The sequence below is a fragment of the Labrus bergylta genome, chromosome 4, assembly GCF_963930695.1.
Source record: "Labrus bergylta chromosome 4, fLabBer1.1, whole genome shotgun sequence".
Classification (NCBI taxonomy): domain Eukaryota; kingdom Metazoa; phylum Chordata; class Actinopteri; order Labriformes; family Labridae; genus Labrus; species Labrus bergylta.
In genome coordinates this window covers 4,311,104-4,326,908 of record NC_089198.1, presented here as the reverse complement: position 1 = coordinate 4,326,908, position 15,805 = coordinate 4,311,104, and the positions used below count along the sequence as shown (strand labels likewise).

Below are 15,805 nucleotides of genomic sequence, written 5' to 3'. Positions count from 1 at the left end.
TGCATTACTGCCATCTGCTGGATTTAATTATTACTCACTTTTCTAAATCCTCCTCAATAAACCTAAACAAGCATCTTCGTCCTCTCCCTCTCTCCCCACACTCCAAAATACTTTTTAAATCTCTTCTTACGAGTCCCTCTCTCTCCATTTCTGACATCATGTTCTGTCTATGTGCTAAATACTTTCTACATTTAATAACTATGTTCAATTGTTTCTGCTAGATTGCATACCTCACAAAGACTGGATGAATGTTTTCCAGTGACATGTAGAGAGCTATTTAAATGACTGTGACTGATTCTTAACCTGGACTTTACGACCTCCTCTCTTCTGTTGCTCCCTCTGTATTTTACTTTATCTATTTCCCTCTGAATTGAATATAAATGTCTTCCCTTTGTCTGATTGTTCCGATATTGTTGCCATTCCTGTTTGATTTTACTCCATGTGACTTGTTTCCCCTCTGACTTAGATCATTTGTTGTTAATATCAATCCTCTCTTTCTTTACAGCTTCCTTTGCCAACCTGTCCACCTTTTCATTTCCTGCTATACCTGAATGTTCTGGAACCCACATGAACATCACATCTGTCCCCTGTTTAACCACCTGGGAATGTGTAAATATGATTTCATATAATACATCTTGACGACTGTGAGATGATCCTGATTGAATACTGTATAAAGCGCTGACTGAATCACTGCATATCAGCACTTTCCTTCCTTTCATTTGCTCAACACATTCTAATACAACTAAAATGGCGTACAACTCTACTGTGTACACGTTCAGGAAATCTGACGTTCTCTTCACTACTTCAACCTTGAGTTTTGGGATAAACGCAGCTGATCCTGTTGCATTTGTCATCGGGTCTTTAGATCCATCTGTGAATACTTGTACATGATCTCCATATCTCTGTTCTATGTGTTCATAGAATTCACTAACTAAATCAACATTTCTTTTCCTTTCCTTTATCTTTAGTAACTCCAAGTCTACTTCAGCTGTCTCAAGCAGCCACATTGGAACTGGTGGCCATAAAACAGCTGGACTGATATCCTTGTCATACACTCCCATATCTCTCGCCACTCTATCCCCTATCCATCCAAAACTGGACTTAATTGTTCTCTCTTTTTCCCAGCAATCCTTTAACACTGCTTTTGTTGGGTGACTATCTCCATGTCCTCTGAAGTTCAGCCAATAATTTGCTAATAGCTGTTTCCTCCTTAAACATAGTGGCATCTCTCCTACTTCTACCTGAAGTGCACATATTGGAGATGATTTCACTGCCCCAATACATATCCTAAGAGCCTGTGCCTGAATCATTTCTAACTTTGCAAGTGTTGTCTTTGCTGCAGATCCATATACCACACTCCCATACTCAATCCTAGTTCTAATGAACGCCACATATATATATTTTAAGGCAGCAACATCAGCTCCCCAATCCATTCCTACAAGACATCTCATTACATTTATTACTTTTTTGCATGGATGTGTTCCTTCCATGTCAACCAGACTTCAAAAAATACCCCTAAAAAACGAAATGAGTCAACTCGTTCTATCTTATTTCCACACAATGTCAACCCAATATTCTCCCCAATTTTCTTTCGAGAAAAGAACATGATCTTTGTTTTTTCCACAGAAAATTCCAATCCCCACTTTAATCCCCACTTCTCAACTAAACTGATCCCTTTCTGAATTTTATTTACAATAAATTGTATATTCTTTCCTTTTTTCCACAATGCTCCATCATCCACAAACAATGACCTTCCTATATCTGCTGGGATATTATCAAATATATCATTTATCATAATTGAAAATAAAATCGGACTTATCACACTTCCCTGTGGTGTTCCATTCTCTACAACATACTTTTTAGATATTTCATCACCTATTTTAACTTGAATCGATCTCTTACCGATCTCCATAGTTCCTCGCCCTTTTCTAAACCCACTCTGATATTCTGCCATCATCCCTCTTTTCTCTAGATAGTACACCATTCTTTCATTTACCATGCGCTCCATCAGTTTACAAACATGTGATGTTAAGGCGATTGGCCTGTAGTTTGCTGCATTGCTTGGATCTTTTCCTGGTTTCCTTATAGGAACAATCACTGCCTCCTTCCAGCTAATTGGCACCCTCCATTCCTCCCATACCTTATTATACAACATTAACAATCTGCTAAGTGCCTCTGTACTTAAATGCTTTAACATGATATAACATATCTCATCTTTCCCTGGAGCACTCATTCCAGACTTAGCCAATGATTTTGTTAGCTCTCCCATTGTAAAAGGAACACTAATCTCATCCTCAACATGATTTCTCTTACTCAGTGCTTCAATATTTTCACATTTTGTTTTGTCCCTGTACCTTTTTGCTTCCTCACTCAGATTATTAGAACTGTTTATTGTAGCAAACGTTTTAACCATTAATTCTGCTTTTTCTTTATTAGTTATTGCCCCATCCTTTCTGTCATTTAACACAGGATAATTCCAATCTCTTCTGTCCTCTCTCATCCTTCTAATCATCCCCCAAATTTCTCCTACTGGGGTCTTATTCCCTATTGTACCACAAAATGTTCTCCTGTAAGTTCTTTTTGCTTCTCTTACAGTCCTCCTGAGTTCTGCCTGAACTTTTTTGTACTGTATCATATGTTGGAAATTCCCAGCAGCATTTACAAGAAGTGACTACTTTGAACAAAGGGGGAGTGAAACCTAACTGCCTTAGCCCTCCCCTAACTGCCCCACATCCCAAAGTTCAGACTGAGTTATGTTTCTCTTTTTTTGGTTATTTTACTCCTTTCATGTTTTCTTTGAGTTGCTTACTTCTCTCTCTCTCTTCAGCGAGTAACCTAGTGTGTCTTTCACATGGTTCACAGTCCTCCCCAACCCAGTATCAAAAATTAGAATAAGATAATATAATTAATATTCTGTGAACAATAATTCAAAGCATCTATACTTTTTACTTTGATACTTCACAGTAGCTAATGTCTGATGATTTTCTACTCTTACTTATGTAATTTTTAGTACAGTGTTAGACTTAAGAAGGTTTCTTTGTGTTGTTACTACTTAAAGGTCAAATATTCTGTAAAATCCCACTTCACCATGTTTCTCTAACTCTAATATGTGTGTTGTGGCCAAATGGCCATATGAATTATTTACAGTAAAAAAATAGAAAAGAGCCAAACATTGATGAATTTAGAATTATTTGTTTATATTATTGTTTACTCTGTCTTATTTTGGTTTTACATTTTGTTAACTGATTTGGGGGTATTTGTGCATTATTTCTCCCTCTATGGGGCGGAGCCGCGGCGTATCGGCAGTGTAATTTAAGTTGATTAAGGACACCTGGGGTGAGAGTGAGAGTGGGGAAGCGGAACAGTTTTTTGACTGCAAAGGGCCGCTTAGGATATACATGATATAGCGATCTGATTTGTTTATTTTATTTTGTGAAGTTTATTTTTTGCTGAAAAGTTTTCTATTAATAAATGTAGCTTATAAGTTGACTTTGGATCCGCGGCTGCCTTTTGTTTTTATTTGATAGCGTGTTAAACCCGCTCAGCAATGGCTTACCTAATTGATTTTGTTTGAAGCCATCACAATGTGTCTCTAGTCCGTCTACAAACCCCCCAATCACGAGTAAAGTCCATCCTCTCCATCCTTTGCTTGCTCCACTTTTCAGAAAATGTGTGCTCAAACAGGCCGTTTGGAGATTTTCCTTTCATGACATCACAAAGGGCTGTAGCCCCTCCCCCAGGTGGGTGACACTCCCACAGCTAGGTGTTGTTCTGCCCTCTGAGTCGGCCTTCTCACCGTAAACAATAGGACATGGAGCGAGAAAGCACCGAGTACACCCAAGCCCTTCCAGAGAGGGGGGCGTGGTCAGACACAGCTCATTTACATATTTAAAGGTACAGACACAGAAACAGCCTGTTCTGAGCAGGGCTGAAATAGAGGAGTTTATAGACATGATCAAATACAGGATCAGAGTGGATTTAGAACAAGAAACTTCACACACATGTTTTGAGGAGCTCTGACACTTATTTAAACTGAAGAGGAGGATAATATGTGACCTTTAAGGCTGCTTAAGGAGAAGAACAAAGTAGGCCACTCATTCCACTTTCCTATTTGGTATCGAAACAATCAATCAATCATTATTTGTAAAGCCCCAATTCATAGCAAATTTAATTTCAAGACGCTTTACAAAAGAGCAGAAAGACCTTACTCTTTGTTATGTCACAACAAAAAAATGGGAGGTGGGGGTCGGAGCAGGCCGTGCATGAATGAGGACGGCGTGGTTGTGGGGACGACACAATCTGATGGTGGTGGCTGGGCGTCAGGGACGTCGGGTGGTAACAGTACCCCGATCAGCTCGTTGAAGGTTGGGGGAGCTCTGTCTGCTCAAGAGTTTGGCTTCTGCTGCCGGGACAAGGACTACTGGGCTTCTGGCACGGTTCATAGCAGCAGGCTGTCCTCACTAACAATCCTGAGGAACCTACAAGACATGAGAGCTCGGTGTGCGAAGTGACAGGACACGTTTGGAATTACGCCATATGTGCCCGAGACCACTTCTTCAAGCGGACTCAGGCACGGTGCCCGAGTACGGTAGGAGAATACAATAATAATATGTGTGTGTGTTTGGTGGTTCAGGTTCCACTGTTGTCCTCAGGTTCTGACAGCTGTAATCTCACAATTTCTTTCTTCTCCCAGCAGGTATGGGAGTTTGTTTATGTGTTCAAATTCAGGATGTACATGTGTAATTTGGGGGTAGTTTTCCTCTCCTGGTATTTGGGACATGATGTGAGGAAGTGGAGATCTGGCTCAACCTGTAAGGTGTCACAGTCTGTTTAGGCCAGCTGCAAACAGGCCAATCAGAGACCGTTCATCCTGAGACAGTTTAGAGGGTTTAATGTTGACCTAAAAACTACCAACGTCACTTTGTTGTGTCTTCTTCATTTGTTTAGGAGACTTAGTGTCTGCTCTCCTACTTTCTTGCTGTGTTAATTATTTACGCGTTTTAGGATAAATATGAAGCCTATGGAACGGTCTGGCAGAACGGGTTTAGCAAGACACTGTATTACATCTGCACCGTTAATGTCACCATTTCCTCCAGAGTTATGAATGAACCACTTCAACCTAAGCCAATCCGAGTCTGTTGAATCTTTCTTTTGTGAAGTCAAGCCAATTTAACCAAAAAATACCAAAAATACAACAATATAAATAGAAAATGGATCCCTACATCCAATCATTACACAGACTGGAGGACAGAAACACAGAGAAAACACTGAACATTTTTGAAACCCTCATTAAGTTACTTCAGTTTTGTTTCTTGAAACCTCCCGTGTATGTAGTTGTAGTTCTATAGTTAAGAAAAATGACATGCCTCTGATAGAATATAAAAAATTAAATCCTCAATTGCCAACAAATTGAGCCTTCTCTTTTCTCGACAAGGAAGGTATCTGTGAAGCGAAAAGGTTGACGAGGTTTCATGATGGAGAAAGAGAAGAAAGCAAATCTGTATGTTTGTCCTTAGAGGGAGAAATATCCAAGAGAATGTTTATGAAACATGTTGTTACAGAGTAAGGCCGTATGAGAGAGCCCTACTGAATACAGACATGAACCAGGAAGTGTTCAAAATGTGGAATGTTATGATGTACATATTAGTCTTTGCTTATTTGTTTATTTTTGTGTTTATTGTTGATATTTAATGTTATACCTTTGTACAAAGAGAGCACAGTTTACCAAAGTAACATTCCTTGTGTGTTTAAGCATACTTGGCCAATAAAGCTGATTCTGACTCTGATGACTGCAACATTGAAAAAGAAAATGCCTTCACTGTACGGGAAACCATTTCACAGGGTCAACACAGGGCCAGGAAAGAATGAAGGAAGTGAAAATGAATAAACTTCGAGCTGAGCAAAGAGCAGGTCACTGTGCAAAAGCAAAGGGAGAAAACCTGAAGAAAATATATGTGTGGATAAAAAACATTTCATGGTGATTAATTGCGCAGCAGACATACAGGGAAAGTCAGAGGGAATTATAATGGTGTTGGATGCTGCAAAAAGGTTTTGAGACATTGTGGATATCACTGGTGAAGAGCTGGATGGACGTTGTTTATAGTTGCACAAAGACAGTTAGAAGAGTCCAGATGGTGGCGGTAATGCAACCCATATGGATGCCACCCGCCATAAAACCCAACAGAAGAAGAAGAAAAAAAATCCTATCAGGAGGTGGCGGTAGTGCGCTTTAAACGCTCGTTGCTCAACATTCGAAAATCATCATGAAGAAGAAAACCCGGAAGTTTCCCTCGTGTGGTCCTGTGGTGTCTCACAGCAGAGGGTAACGCGTTTAAAACAGCTTCTATCCAAAGCTCACTGGATTAGTAAGTAAATATTCGATGTGTGTTGTAAACACTGTTTGATGACGTCTCGAGTACGATGAATACGAAGGGGGTTTGAAGCTGTTGAATGTGTCGGCTTGGCCTGAAGTGTGTGTTGTTTTGAAAGGTGGTGCGTAGCCAGTGTTACGTTGTAAAGAGTGACCGTGTTAACTGGTGCCTTACAGCGGAATGCGAGATGTTGGAAACGCAAAGTGTCTAATAACGAAAATCAGTTTGTTCTGTTTTTCATTAAAGATATATCTAATGAATGTGTTTTCAGACCATCTCCGTTTTTAACTTCTTCCTTAACTGTGACAACAGGAAAAGTCGCCAGTGAACACGGTCACACTTTTATCCGTAACACCCACGTAAGCATCGCTCGTCTTGGACAGCTCATGAGTTCATTGTTTATTTAATGTAATAATGCTGTTTTTTTGAAGAATGTGACATTAATCAGGAGGATGTTCTCCTCTCCCCTTCAGGTCACGATGTCCTCTTACACCTGCATCAGTTGCAGGGTGGCTTTTGCAGACGGCGAGGTGCAGCGAGCTCACTACAAAACCGACTGGCATCGCTACAACCTGAAGCGTAAGGTGGCAGACATGCCTCCAGTCACCGCCGAAAACTTCCAGGAGCGCGTCTTGGCGCAGCGTTTGGCCACAGAGCAGCAGCTGAGCGACGCGGCGGCGACCGAGGGCTGCGGCGTCTGCAACAAAAAGTTCTCCAGCGCCAACGCCTACCAGAACCACCTGCAGTCCCACAAACACCAGCAGGCCGAGAAGCAGGCCCTGCTCGCCGCTCAGAGGAGAGTGGAAAAGATGAACGAGAAGAACCTGGAGAAAGGACTCGGCGACGAGAAGGTGGACCGCGACGCCAGGAACGAGGCCCTGCAGCAGGCGCTGAAGGAGCAGCAGAGGTCGAGCGCGGCTCAGACGTCACAAGGGGCGGCGAGGCAGAGGACGGAGAAGCAGGAGAAACCGCCTCGGTTGATGTGGCTGGAGGAGCAAGCCAAGAGGAGAGAGAGAGAGGACGGCGCCACACCTGGGGAAGGTAGGGAGGAGAACCATATCATTGTTTATGTTTACAAAATGTCTTAAAGCGACGCCTTTGAGAGTCGGTGTAATGTTGCTGTTAATTACAAACATTTTCCAAAATATGTTGCAGACGATTGGGAAGACGTTGACGACAACAACGATGACGATGAGATGGTGGAGGAGGAAGAAGAAGAAGAAGATGAAGAAGAGGAGGCGATGGATCACGAAGCGGCGGGTTCCGACCCCCAACCCGCCGCTCTGCCGGGCTCCATCCCCGTCACCGAATGCCTGTTCTGCTCCCACCACTCGAGGACGCTCATGAAGAACGTGTCCCACATGACCAAAGTCCACGGCTTCTTCATCCCGGACGTGGAGTTCGTCATCGACCTCAAGGGGCTCATCCGCTACCTCGGTGAGTTTGCGGTGTTGAATGTTGTTCTGAACTGGGATGAGTAACGGTAAGGTACGGGGATGTGACTCCAGGATTCATCCGGTACTCCAAATTTGTAGACCTTGCATGAAGCATACCTGTGCGAACCTCTAACACAGCGGGCCAAAATTGTCGTGTTAGAATCGCTCGCGGCCCCACAGGTTTTTTTTTTTTTTTTAAATATAGTTGAGAACATAGTAAGACTTTGTAGATCAGAATCAAAAGGCTCGCTAAAGAAACCCTTTAATAAAAGGAAATCTAATATTTAGATTCTTCGTTCTACTTTATTTGTTTTTTTTCTCAGAGCCTGTAATGTGGTTCATGTTTTTGTTAAAGCTTTCTGCATTTAGCTCAGGTCATTAAATGGTTAAACAACAGTCCACTTGTTTGCAAAAACTTTGCTTAAGTTTTTTTTCATAGTTTACAAAAAAATGTGTAAAATAGTAAAAGCTGTTGATTTAAAAAAACAACAACATACATGTTACTGAACATTTTCTATTTTAGGAATATTGTTCAGCGCTTGTTAACATGAAAAAGAAAAATAAGATAACGTGCCAATCTTAATCAAGGCCCCAAAATCTTCTGATTCTTCATTTGAAGTCACGGGGACGCAAAAAAAAAAAATCCCCTCAAGGGCCGCAAAATGGCGCTCGGGCCGCACTTTGGACACCCCTGCTCTAACACCTGTTTGCTCTGCAGGTGATGAGAGAGAGAGAGAGAGAGAGAGAGAGAGAGAGAGAGAGAGAGAGAGAGAGAGAGAGAGAGAGAGAGAGAGAGAGAGAGGAGAGAGAGAGAGAGAGAGAGAGAGAGAGAGAGAGAGAGAGAGAGAGAGAGATGAGAGAGAGAGAGAGAGAGAGAGAGACTTAATCTTAAAGCAACATTATGTAGGAATCTGCTCCGACCAAGGGGCCTCTGAAGCCGTTTTCACATGGTAAAAAAAAATCCAACATTTCTGATTTTAGTAAAGAACATCCAGGATTGCATCATTCAATTATTCAGAAACAAAAGGGTTTTAACATGTCTTACATTTGGGGAGGTGGGGGGGGGGGGGGGGGGGGGTCAGCTGTCTTTCTTCTTACCTCAGTCTCCATAGAAACCAAACAGACACTTGGGGGAGGAGGGAGACAGGATGGAGGGGAGGGGAGGTTCAGGGGGCTACAGCCTCCACATCCAAAAACAACCTGCCTCTCACTGTGTTGGTTTGGAGTGCAGATTTCTTTATTTACAGGTGCACAGTGCATGTTTTTGCACTGAAAATATCTAGATCATTTCTGCTCCGGATATTCTCCTGATCTGGTTGTTCACACATGCACAGATATCTTAGCGGTCGCATGCAAACACTCTGTGCACCGTGCAGCAGTCACACTATACAAACATCACTCCCTCTCCCATCGGCTCGAGGTGAATTCTCCAGATAATATCCTGCTGCGTTCTCACATCGGCTCACTTTGACTTTATGCCAGAACATTACTTGTGGGCTGCCGGGAGAAACTCGGGATAGCCGTGTTGGGGGCGTGTCTTAAAACCTCCTACCTTCTCTGGTCCAAACAAATCCAGAGCATTCAGGAGCAGAATCTAAAGTTAGAAGGAGGACATACTGGCTGCTGCATTGTTGTCAGAGAAGCCAGCACTTCAACATAGCATGTTTCCTTAATGATCAGATAGTAAGATACCTTTATCATCTCACTCTCTACACAGTTCACTGATTGGACCTTGTAAAAATGTTTTGTATTATTTATTGAAAACTTTTAGAAGTCAGCGGAAGGAGCACACTCCCTCTTCAGATGCGGCAGGTTTTGTTTCAGCTCCTCCTGAAGCCCTCACAAGCGTCTGACAGACGCGTGTTTGATGTGAAACCTGAGATTTATGTTGCCTTTGTGTTGTGTTGCAGGAGAGAAAGTCGGTGCTGGGAACGTGTGCTTATGGTGCAACGAGAAGGGCCGCTCGTTTTACTCAGCTGAAGCGGTACAGAGTCACATGACGGACAAAAGCCACTGTAAGCTGTTCACAGAGGGAGACGCTGCTCTGGAGTTTGCGGACTACTACGACTTCAGGTACGAGAAAACAGAGTCTGAACGACAATAATCTAAGATCTGTGTAGTTTAGTTTGTTTATAATGGATGGAAAAAATCTCCACCTGCACATTCAAGTGTATTCATAAAGAATGATTCACACAGCTGTTGTTTTTTTTAAATAACAGGAGCAGCTACCCGGACAGGAAGGAGGGAGAGGATGCAGATATGGGCGGGGACGAGCTGCCGGATGACAAGACTTTAGAGTACGACGACGAAACGTTGGAGCTGACTCTCCCTTCAGGTGACCTCTCTTTAAAAATACGTTTTTCATTATCAGCAAAGGTAAAGAACAGAAAACAAAGGGCTGCTGTGCACTTTCTTAAACTTAAAGATCAAATAATAAAGCAGTTGAACCTTTGTTTGCTCTCTGATTGGTCCCCCAACTCACCAATCAGAGAGCCCCCTCTCATAGCAACCGTTGCTGGGCTTCTTCCGGTTAGACAAACTTTTGCCTGGGCCAAGTCCTCTCACTGTGTCGCAGTGATTGTGACCTTAATTATGTCGCTTCAACATGGTTAAAAGATGCAAAAGTGACTCAGCTACTTAGCTTGGTGCACACAGCCCTGCAGTCATACGACCTTATATGGGCATAAAAGGGGCGTTTCTGTATTCTTATAAGGGGTTGGGGCATGCACAAGCTTCTAGTTTCGACATGGCATTCATCGATTTAAGAAAACAGGAGTGTAAAGTTCTGCTGTTTCTCTTCTGAACTTTAAGAACACATTTAAGAAAAGTCTTCTCGGTGAATCATATTGTAACAGGAAGCGATGTCCCCGCCGTGTGTTTTTTTTCTGCAGGCGCCAAGATCGGCCATCGCTCCCTCATGAGGTACTACAAACAGCGGTTTGGAGCCCAGCGGGCCGTAGCACTGAGCCACAATCGGAACGCCGTTGGCAGAGTCCTCCGGCAGTACAGAGCTCTGGGCTGGGGCGGAGACGGAGGTAAGATTCACCCAGGAACGCCAAACATGCATACACTTAAACACGGGGTCGCCGTGTGAATATTTAAGGCCGGGCGTGCACTGTGAGAGGAATTCTTTTGCTCTGGAGACGATTGAATGCAGTCCAAACATCCTCCAATCTTTCTGCATTTATTTTGAAGGGTCACGGGAAAAATAGAAATAAAAGACGGTACAGAATTTTATTTAGCATCTGTTTTTAAAATGTTGGTACCCACGTGTTTGATGCATTTTAAAGCTAAGGAAACCACAGTTATGTAGATTTTTCGGGGTAGTAAGGCAGATATGGAAGAAGTGAGAGGAGGCGAGGTGTGTTTACTCGCTTAACTCGACCCAGATTGATTCCCTTTGCTGAAGAAACAGTCAACTCGAGGTTAAAGGTTCCACCAATGAAACAACAAAACAAGGTGGCTTGTAGGGCTGTCACCTGAACCCGGGGAGAAAGCTCACACTCAAACTGTAATCAGGTCGTCTGAAGCAGTTTGCAGTTTGATCCAGCAGAGGGCGCTCTCAGCTGAACTTCACCGGTGCATGCACTCCTGACCTGAAGAGCAAATGGGGAGCGATTCAGGAGATGCAAACATGAGGGCGACTCCTCTCTCTGCAGCCATCGACAGCCCCCCCCCCCCCTTTGGGGATCGAACAAGTTTCAACATCACCGTGTCGTCTTCTAAATTTGTTCAAAGTAGTTTTATTGAAAAAATCGGCAGCCCTAGTGGCTGGCCCGCTGACTCTTACTTAACTCAGCCTCCCGGAGAAAAACGTCCGTCTTCTCTCCTTTCGCACTCAAATCAAGATGAGTGTCACTTTAAAACATAACCCCCTCTTTCCCCCCTGGAACGATCAGTTTACTCTCTTGCAGAGATTCAACTCGCAGTATAAAATCAGGTTCTGTCGCTGCAGTTTGATTTATTGTGTTTACACAGAAGACGTTTGTGTTTGAGGATTCTGCTCGACTCTCATCCGAGCTCCGAGTTTCAGTTTCACTCTGTCTTGTGGAGCACGTTTTCAGCAGCTTGGTTTTTATTGATGAATCTTTTTCCTCGTGTTGCTCTCAGGAGTCGGGTGTTATTTCAGGCCGGCTGTAACCACTGATTTAAAAAAAAAAAAAAAAAAAAAGTTATCTGCTGCTCATGACTTGAAATCCTGAGATGAACTTTTTCTTGCCGATGTTCTCTCTCTGTCTCTGATATACCAGGTAACTCAAACTATTTATATTTTTGTTCCGGTGTCGTCCTAATCCTGATCTGCACTGATTGTCCATGTTGGCTCTTGAGTAGTGCGAGAGTGCTCCTCCTCGTGTTCTTTTTCCATTTGTACCACATTTTGTTTGTACACGAGTGCAAACCACTTTTCCACTAAAAGACCTGAAGGACTGACAACGCCAGCACCATTTTCTACTTTTTATCAGACGTTATTCTCCGTTAGTAGACGACCTATAATACGAGTGGTGAGCGACAGCGGGGTGAAAATGGTCTTCTGGTATCATAACAACGGACTACCGCCCCCTGCTGGCATGGAGAGTTACTTCCTCTCAGTGGTGGTTGGCCGTCGGCTGTAGTCTTTGCGGTGTGTTCAAGTGCAACTTTTTGGCCGAGGCGGCTTTCATCCCCACTAGTTCTTCGCCGTCTGCTTGGTGTGTCGTGTGTCAGGGTCTCAAAACCGAAAGCCTGTCGAAAATCCAAAAGCACAGAGTTACATTGTGACATTATTCTGCAGAAACACGAGTCTATAAACGTGATCACGATCGAATGCAGCTCCCTTTTTTAATCCACGATATTACCTGCTGACGAGTTCTACCGTTCAGAGCGCTCCACAGAATTCCGCAGAACACTCAAATATTTGGGGGTTTGTAGCGACCCTGTGTCTCTCCACCAATCAGTGGGCTGCTGTGTGCAGAATGAGGAGTTCCCCCTCCTGTAAGAATCGTTCCCTGGTTGCTTTTGCCACGACATTATGTCTTTATTTACTGAGGTCAATAGTGAATGCAATGGTCAAGTTACACAGAGGGCGCCCTCTGCTGGATCAAACCGCAAACTACGGCCTGGTGTGCTGATAGGCTGGATGTTTATAATTTGAAGGTCTCACTACAGATCGAATGTGAACCCCCCAACCCCCCCCCCCCCCCTCCAGGTTTGAATGAATGTTCAAACTTTGAATTAAAAATGAAAGTCCTGATGCAGATGCATGTTCTCTCTCTTGTCAGGATACGGCTCCCTCTATCAGAAGCAGAGAGACATGCAGTACGTTCAGATGATGAAGTCAAAGTGGATGCTGAAGATGGGAATGAGCCACAACTCCACCAAGCAGACGCACTTCAGATGCCAAGTCATGTTCTAGACCGGGACCGGAGGAAACCAGAAACGAGGGATGTGGTGGATTGTAACACTTCATTATCTTTGCTGACGTCGAACACAGCTGCAGCCGGCTCCCGCACAACCGTCATGAAAATATATAAAACGTGTGCGTTTGAAAGATCTGCAGCCGTGTTGATTTGAGGTCTGCAGCTTAATCCTTCATGAGGATACATTTTTTAACAGCTTTCTCTGAGTCTGAAAATCAGTTTGATTACATTTTGTTTGAAGTAGGAAACCAAACATGCAGACATAATTGTGATGCTGCACACCTGAAGGTCGACTGTAAATCATCTGAAATGGATTTTTGTAAGGAACCTAGGTGTTGCCGAGAGATTACAATATGGAGATTACAGTATGAATCACATTCACAAAATTAAAGGTAGAGTCGGTAACATTTTAAGTTGCAGTTTGTAAACACAACATTCAAACTGGCCCCTCCTCCTCCTCCTCCTCCTCCTCCTCCTGCAGGCTCATCGCCCCCAGAAGCTCACTGCAGGACGTAGTGTGTACCTTTACTGCACGCTAGCACAAGCTAACCGCTGATGTTTGTCTAACAAAAAGCAGACCTGTCGCTCATCATCCCAAGCCGAAAGCGGGTGAAAGCTAACTAAAGGTTCACCCTCGTTTTTGTTTTGGAACAAGCTTTCCCCTCACTGATTCTAATTTATCTTTTTCTCCGGTTTGAATTAAGCCCAATCACTGAACTGTATCCGCTCCTAAACTCACCTGAGCGCTGTCATTGGCTGGAGGAAACACACCAGCTCCGCCCACAAACGCCCCGAGTCCACCAAAACTAAATTAAACAGTAAAATCCAGTGAGAGGACAGAGTCTCTGCTGACACAGTCACCACCACCACATGTACGGAGGCCCAGAAGGGACGATGGAGCGGCTTCACTTTAAGATGCTACCGACTCTACCTTGAAGTCAAATGAACAACAAATCAACAAAGAGAGATGTTTGCTTGATTTTATTTCATGTATCAGTTGCATAACACACAGGATGTTTATGATTTACTGTGCTGCTAAAACATCAAATAAATGTTTTTCATATTTATCAGACGTGTGGCGCTCCGTCCTTCATCAGTAACTTTATTGTTGAACTGACTTCACTCGTCGTTTTTCAGGTGTTTGAAGAATCTCCTGCACCCTGTTGTTCAAACGTGATCTCATGGGATTGGATCTTGAAATCAGGCTGCTCAGAGAAAACATTTTTCCACACGCTTTTTGCACGTCGCGCACTACGGCGACGCTCATTGCCGCTCCAGTTGATGCTCGTGTTTTCACAGCAACGCCGCGGTGCTTCTCCGGAGCACGCTGCTCCCGTTTCAAACACGCTGCGATTTATATTTTCGACGTAGCTCGCTGCAAGCGTGCGTTAAGCTGGACAGAATGGAGTGAGCCTGACAGGAAGTCAGACAAGAAATCGCACAGAGCGTCTAGTCACTGTCAAAATAAAACACATGACGTCAAAACAGGCAACAAATGAACAACAAATCCTCCTCAGAAAGACAACATGTTGTTTGCACATTTTTCTCTTTATTCCCTGCGGGATCTTGTAGTTCTCCTGTGATGTGTGTTCAGCTCCAGAAATTGACCCGGTGCGGTGCGGTGCGGTGCGGAGCGGTGCGGAGCGGTGCGGTGCGGAGCGGTGCGTCCACGGTCAAACCTCCAGTTTGTTTTGAAAACTTTAGAGAAGAATCGGGAAACTTTGATCATAAAGGATTATCCTGATCCCCGCAGACGGCTGTAGACAAAACCTACGTTCCAAATCTGGATCGGCCTTTTCCAGATTAAACTTTTTGAATAACCTCCTGGATTAGACAAATGTCAGAATGCAGTGCAGATGCATGTCATGAATAAAACTAAAACGTCATGAGGATTTCTTCACATTTAAGTTTCATGGTAAACTCCTTCACAATGTCGAACATACAAACATTTATTGGCAACGTTTCGGTTCCTACACATTCCAGTTCACTTCATTTGTTTATCCGCTCATCACTGAAGTTCATACTTTTGGCTGATGAAATGTCTATACTCTTGCACCTTAAACGGGACATATTATGAAAAATCCACTTCTTCAGTGTTGTTGAACATATATGTGGGTAACCTGAGTGTCTACTGACCCACAAAATAAATTAAAGAGACACACACACCAAAACGGAGCGTTCTGAGAGAGCTGGTTTATACAGGGTCACAAACCTCCTCTGGTGCTTGATTCTTGTTATATTTTGACCAAAGCACAGCACAGATGTTTCATTTAGACCACAGGGGACTGTTTGAAAAGGTGGAGGAGGGGGATCATATGTCCTGGTTAACAGATGTATCAGTGATTGCACGGCTCTGGATTGGCACAGCTCTCTTTATTGTTTCTGCACATTCACATCTCTTACCTCCAGCAAAGTTTACATTCAGAGTTAGACATGCTTGACACATTTGTGTGTTTCATTGTTCACATCTTAGACTTTAGAAGTAATGTTAAGTTAAATCCTGGACGTATACATTTCTTCTTATTCTTATTTTTTAGTGCTTATTTACTTTGTATTTGTTCCTCTATTGTTTTATTTGCTCTGATAACATGCTGCTGTAACA

General features: G+C 43.3%; 1 protein-coding gene and 1 long non-coding RNA gene across 3 annotated transcripts; both read left to right on the top strand.

Moving 5' to 3' along the window:
- Positions 1-36: 36 nt before the first annotated feature.
- On the top strand, positions 37-3,496 carry LOC136178968 (uncharacterized). Its single transcript, XR_010666282.1, has 2 exons — positions 37-609; positions 969-3,496. It is a non-coding gene; the product is annotated as an uncharacterized lncRNA (long non-coding RNA).
- A 2,713-nt stretch (positions 3,497-6,209) lies between these two features.
- znf622 (zinc finger protein 622) lies at positions 6,210-14,270 on the top strand. Of its 2 annotated transcripts, XM_029281823.2 has the most exons (8): positions 6,264-6,365; positions 6,684-6,730; positions 6,845-7,412; positions 7,527-7,808; positions 9,718-9,880; positions 10,027-10,142; positions 10,699-10,842; positions 13,066-14,270. In XM_029281823.2, exons 3-8 carry the CDS (start codon positions 6,851-6,853, stop codon positions 13,197-13,199), a joined length of 1,401 nt encoding a protein of 466 aa, XP_029137656.2. In that variant the 5' UTR covers positions 6,264-6,365; positions 6,684-6,730; positions 6,845-6,850; the 3' UTR covers positions 13,200-14,270. The 2 variants fall into 2 exon arrangements, with proteins under 2 accessions (XP_020512307.2, XP_029137656.2); XM_020656651.3 differs by lacking the exon at positions 6,684-6,730 and having other exon boundaries at positions 6,210-6,365.
- The last annotated feature ends 1,535 nt before the right edge of the window (positions 14,271-15,805 follow it).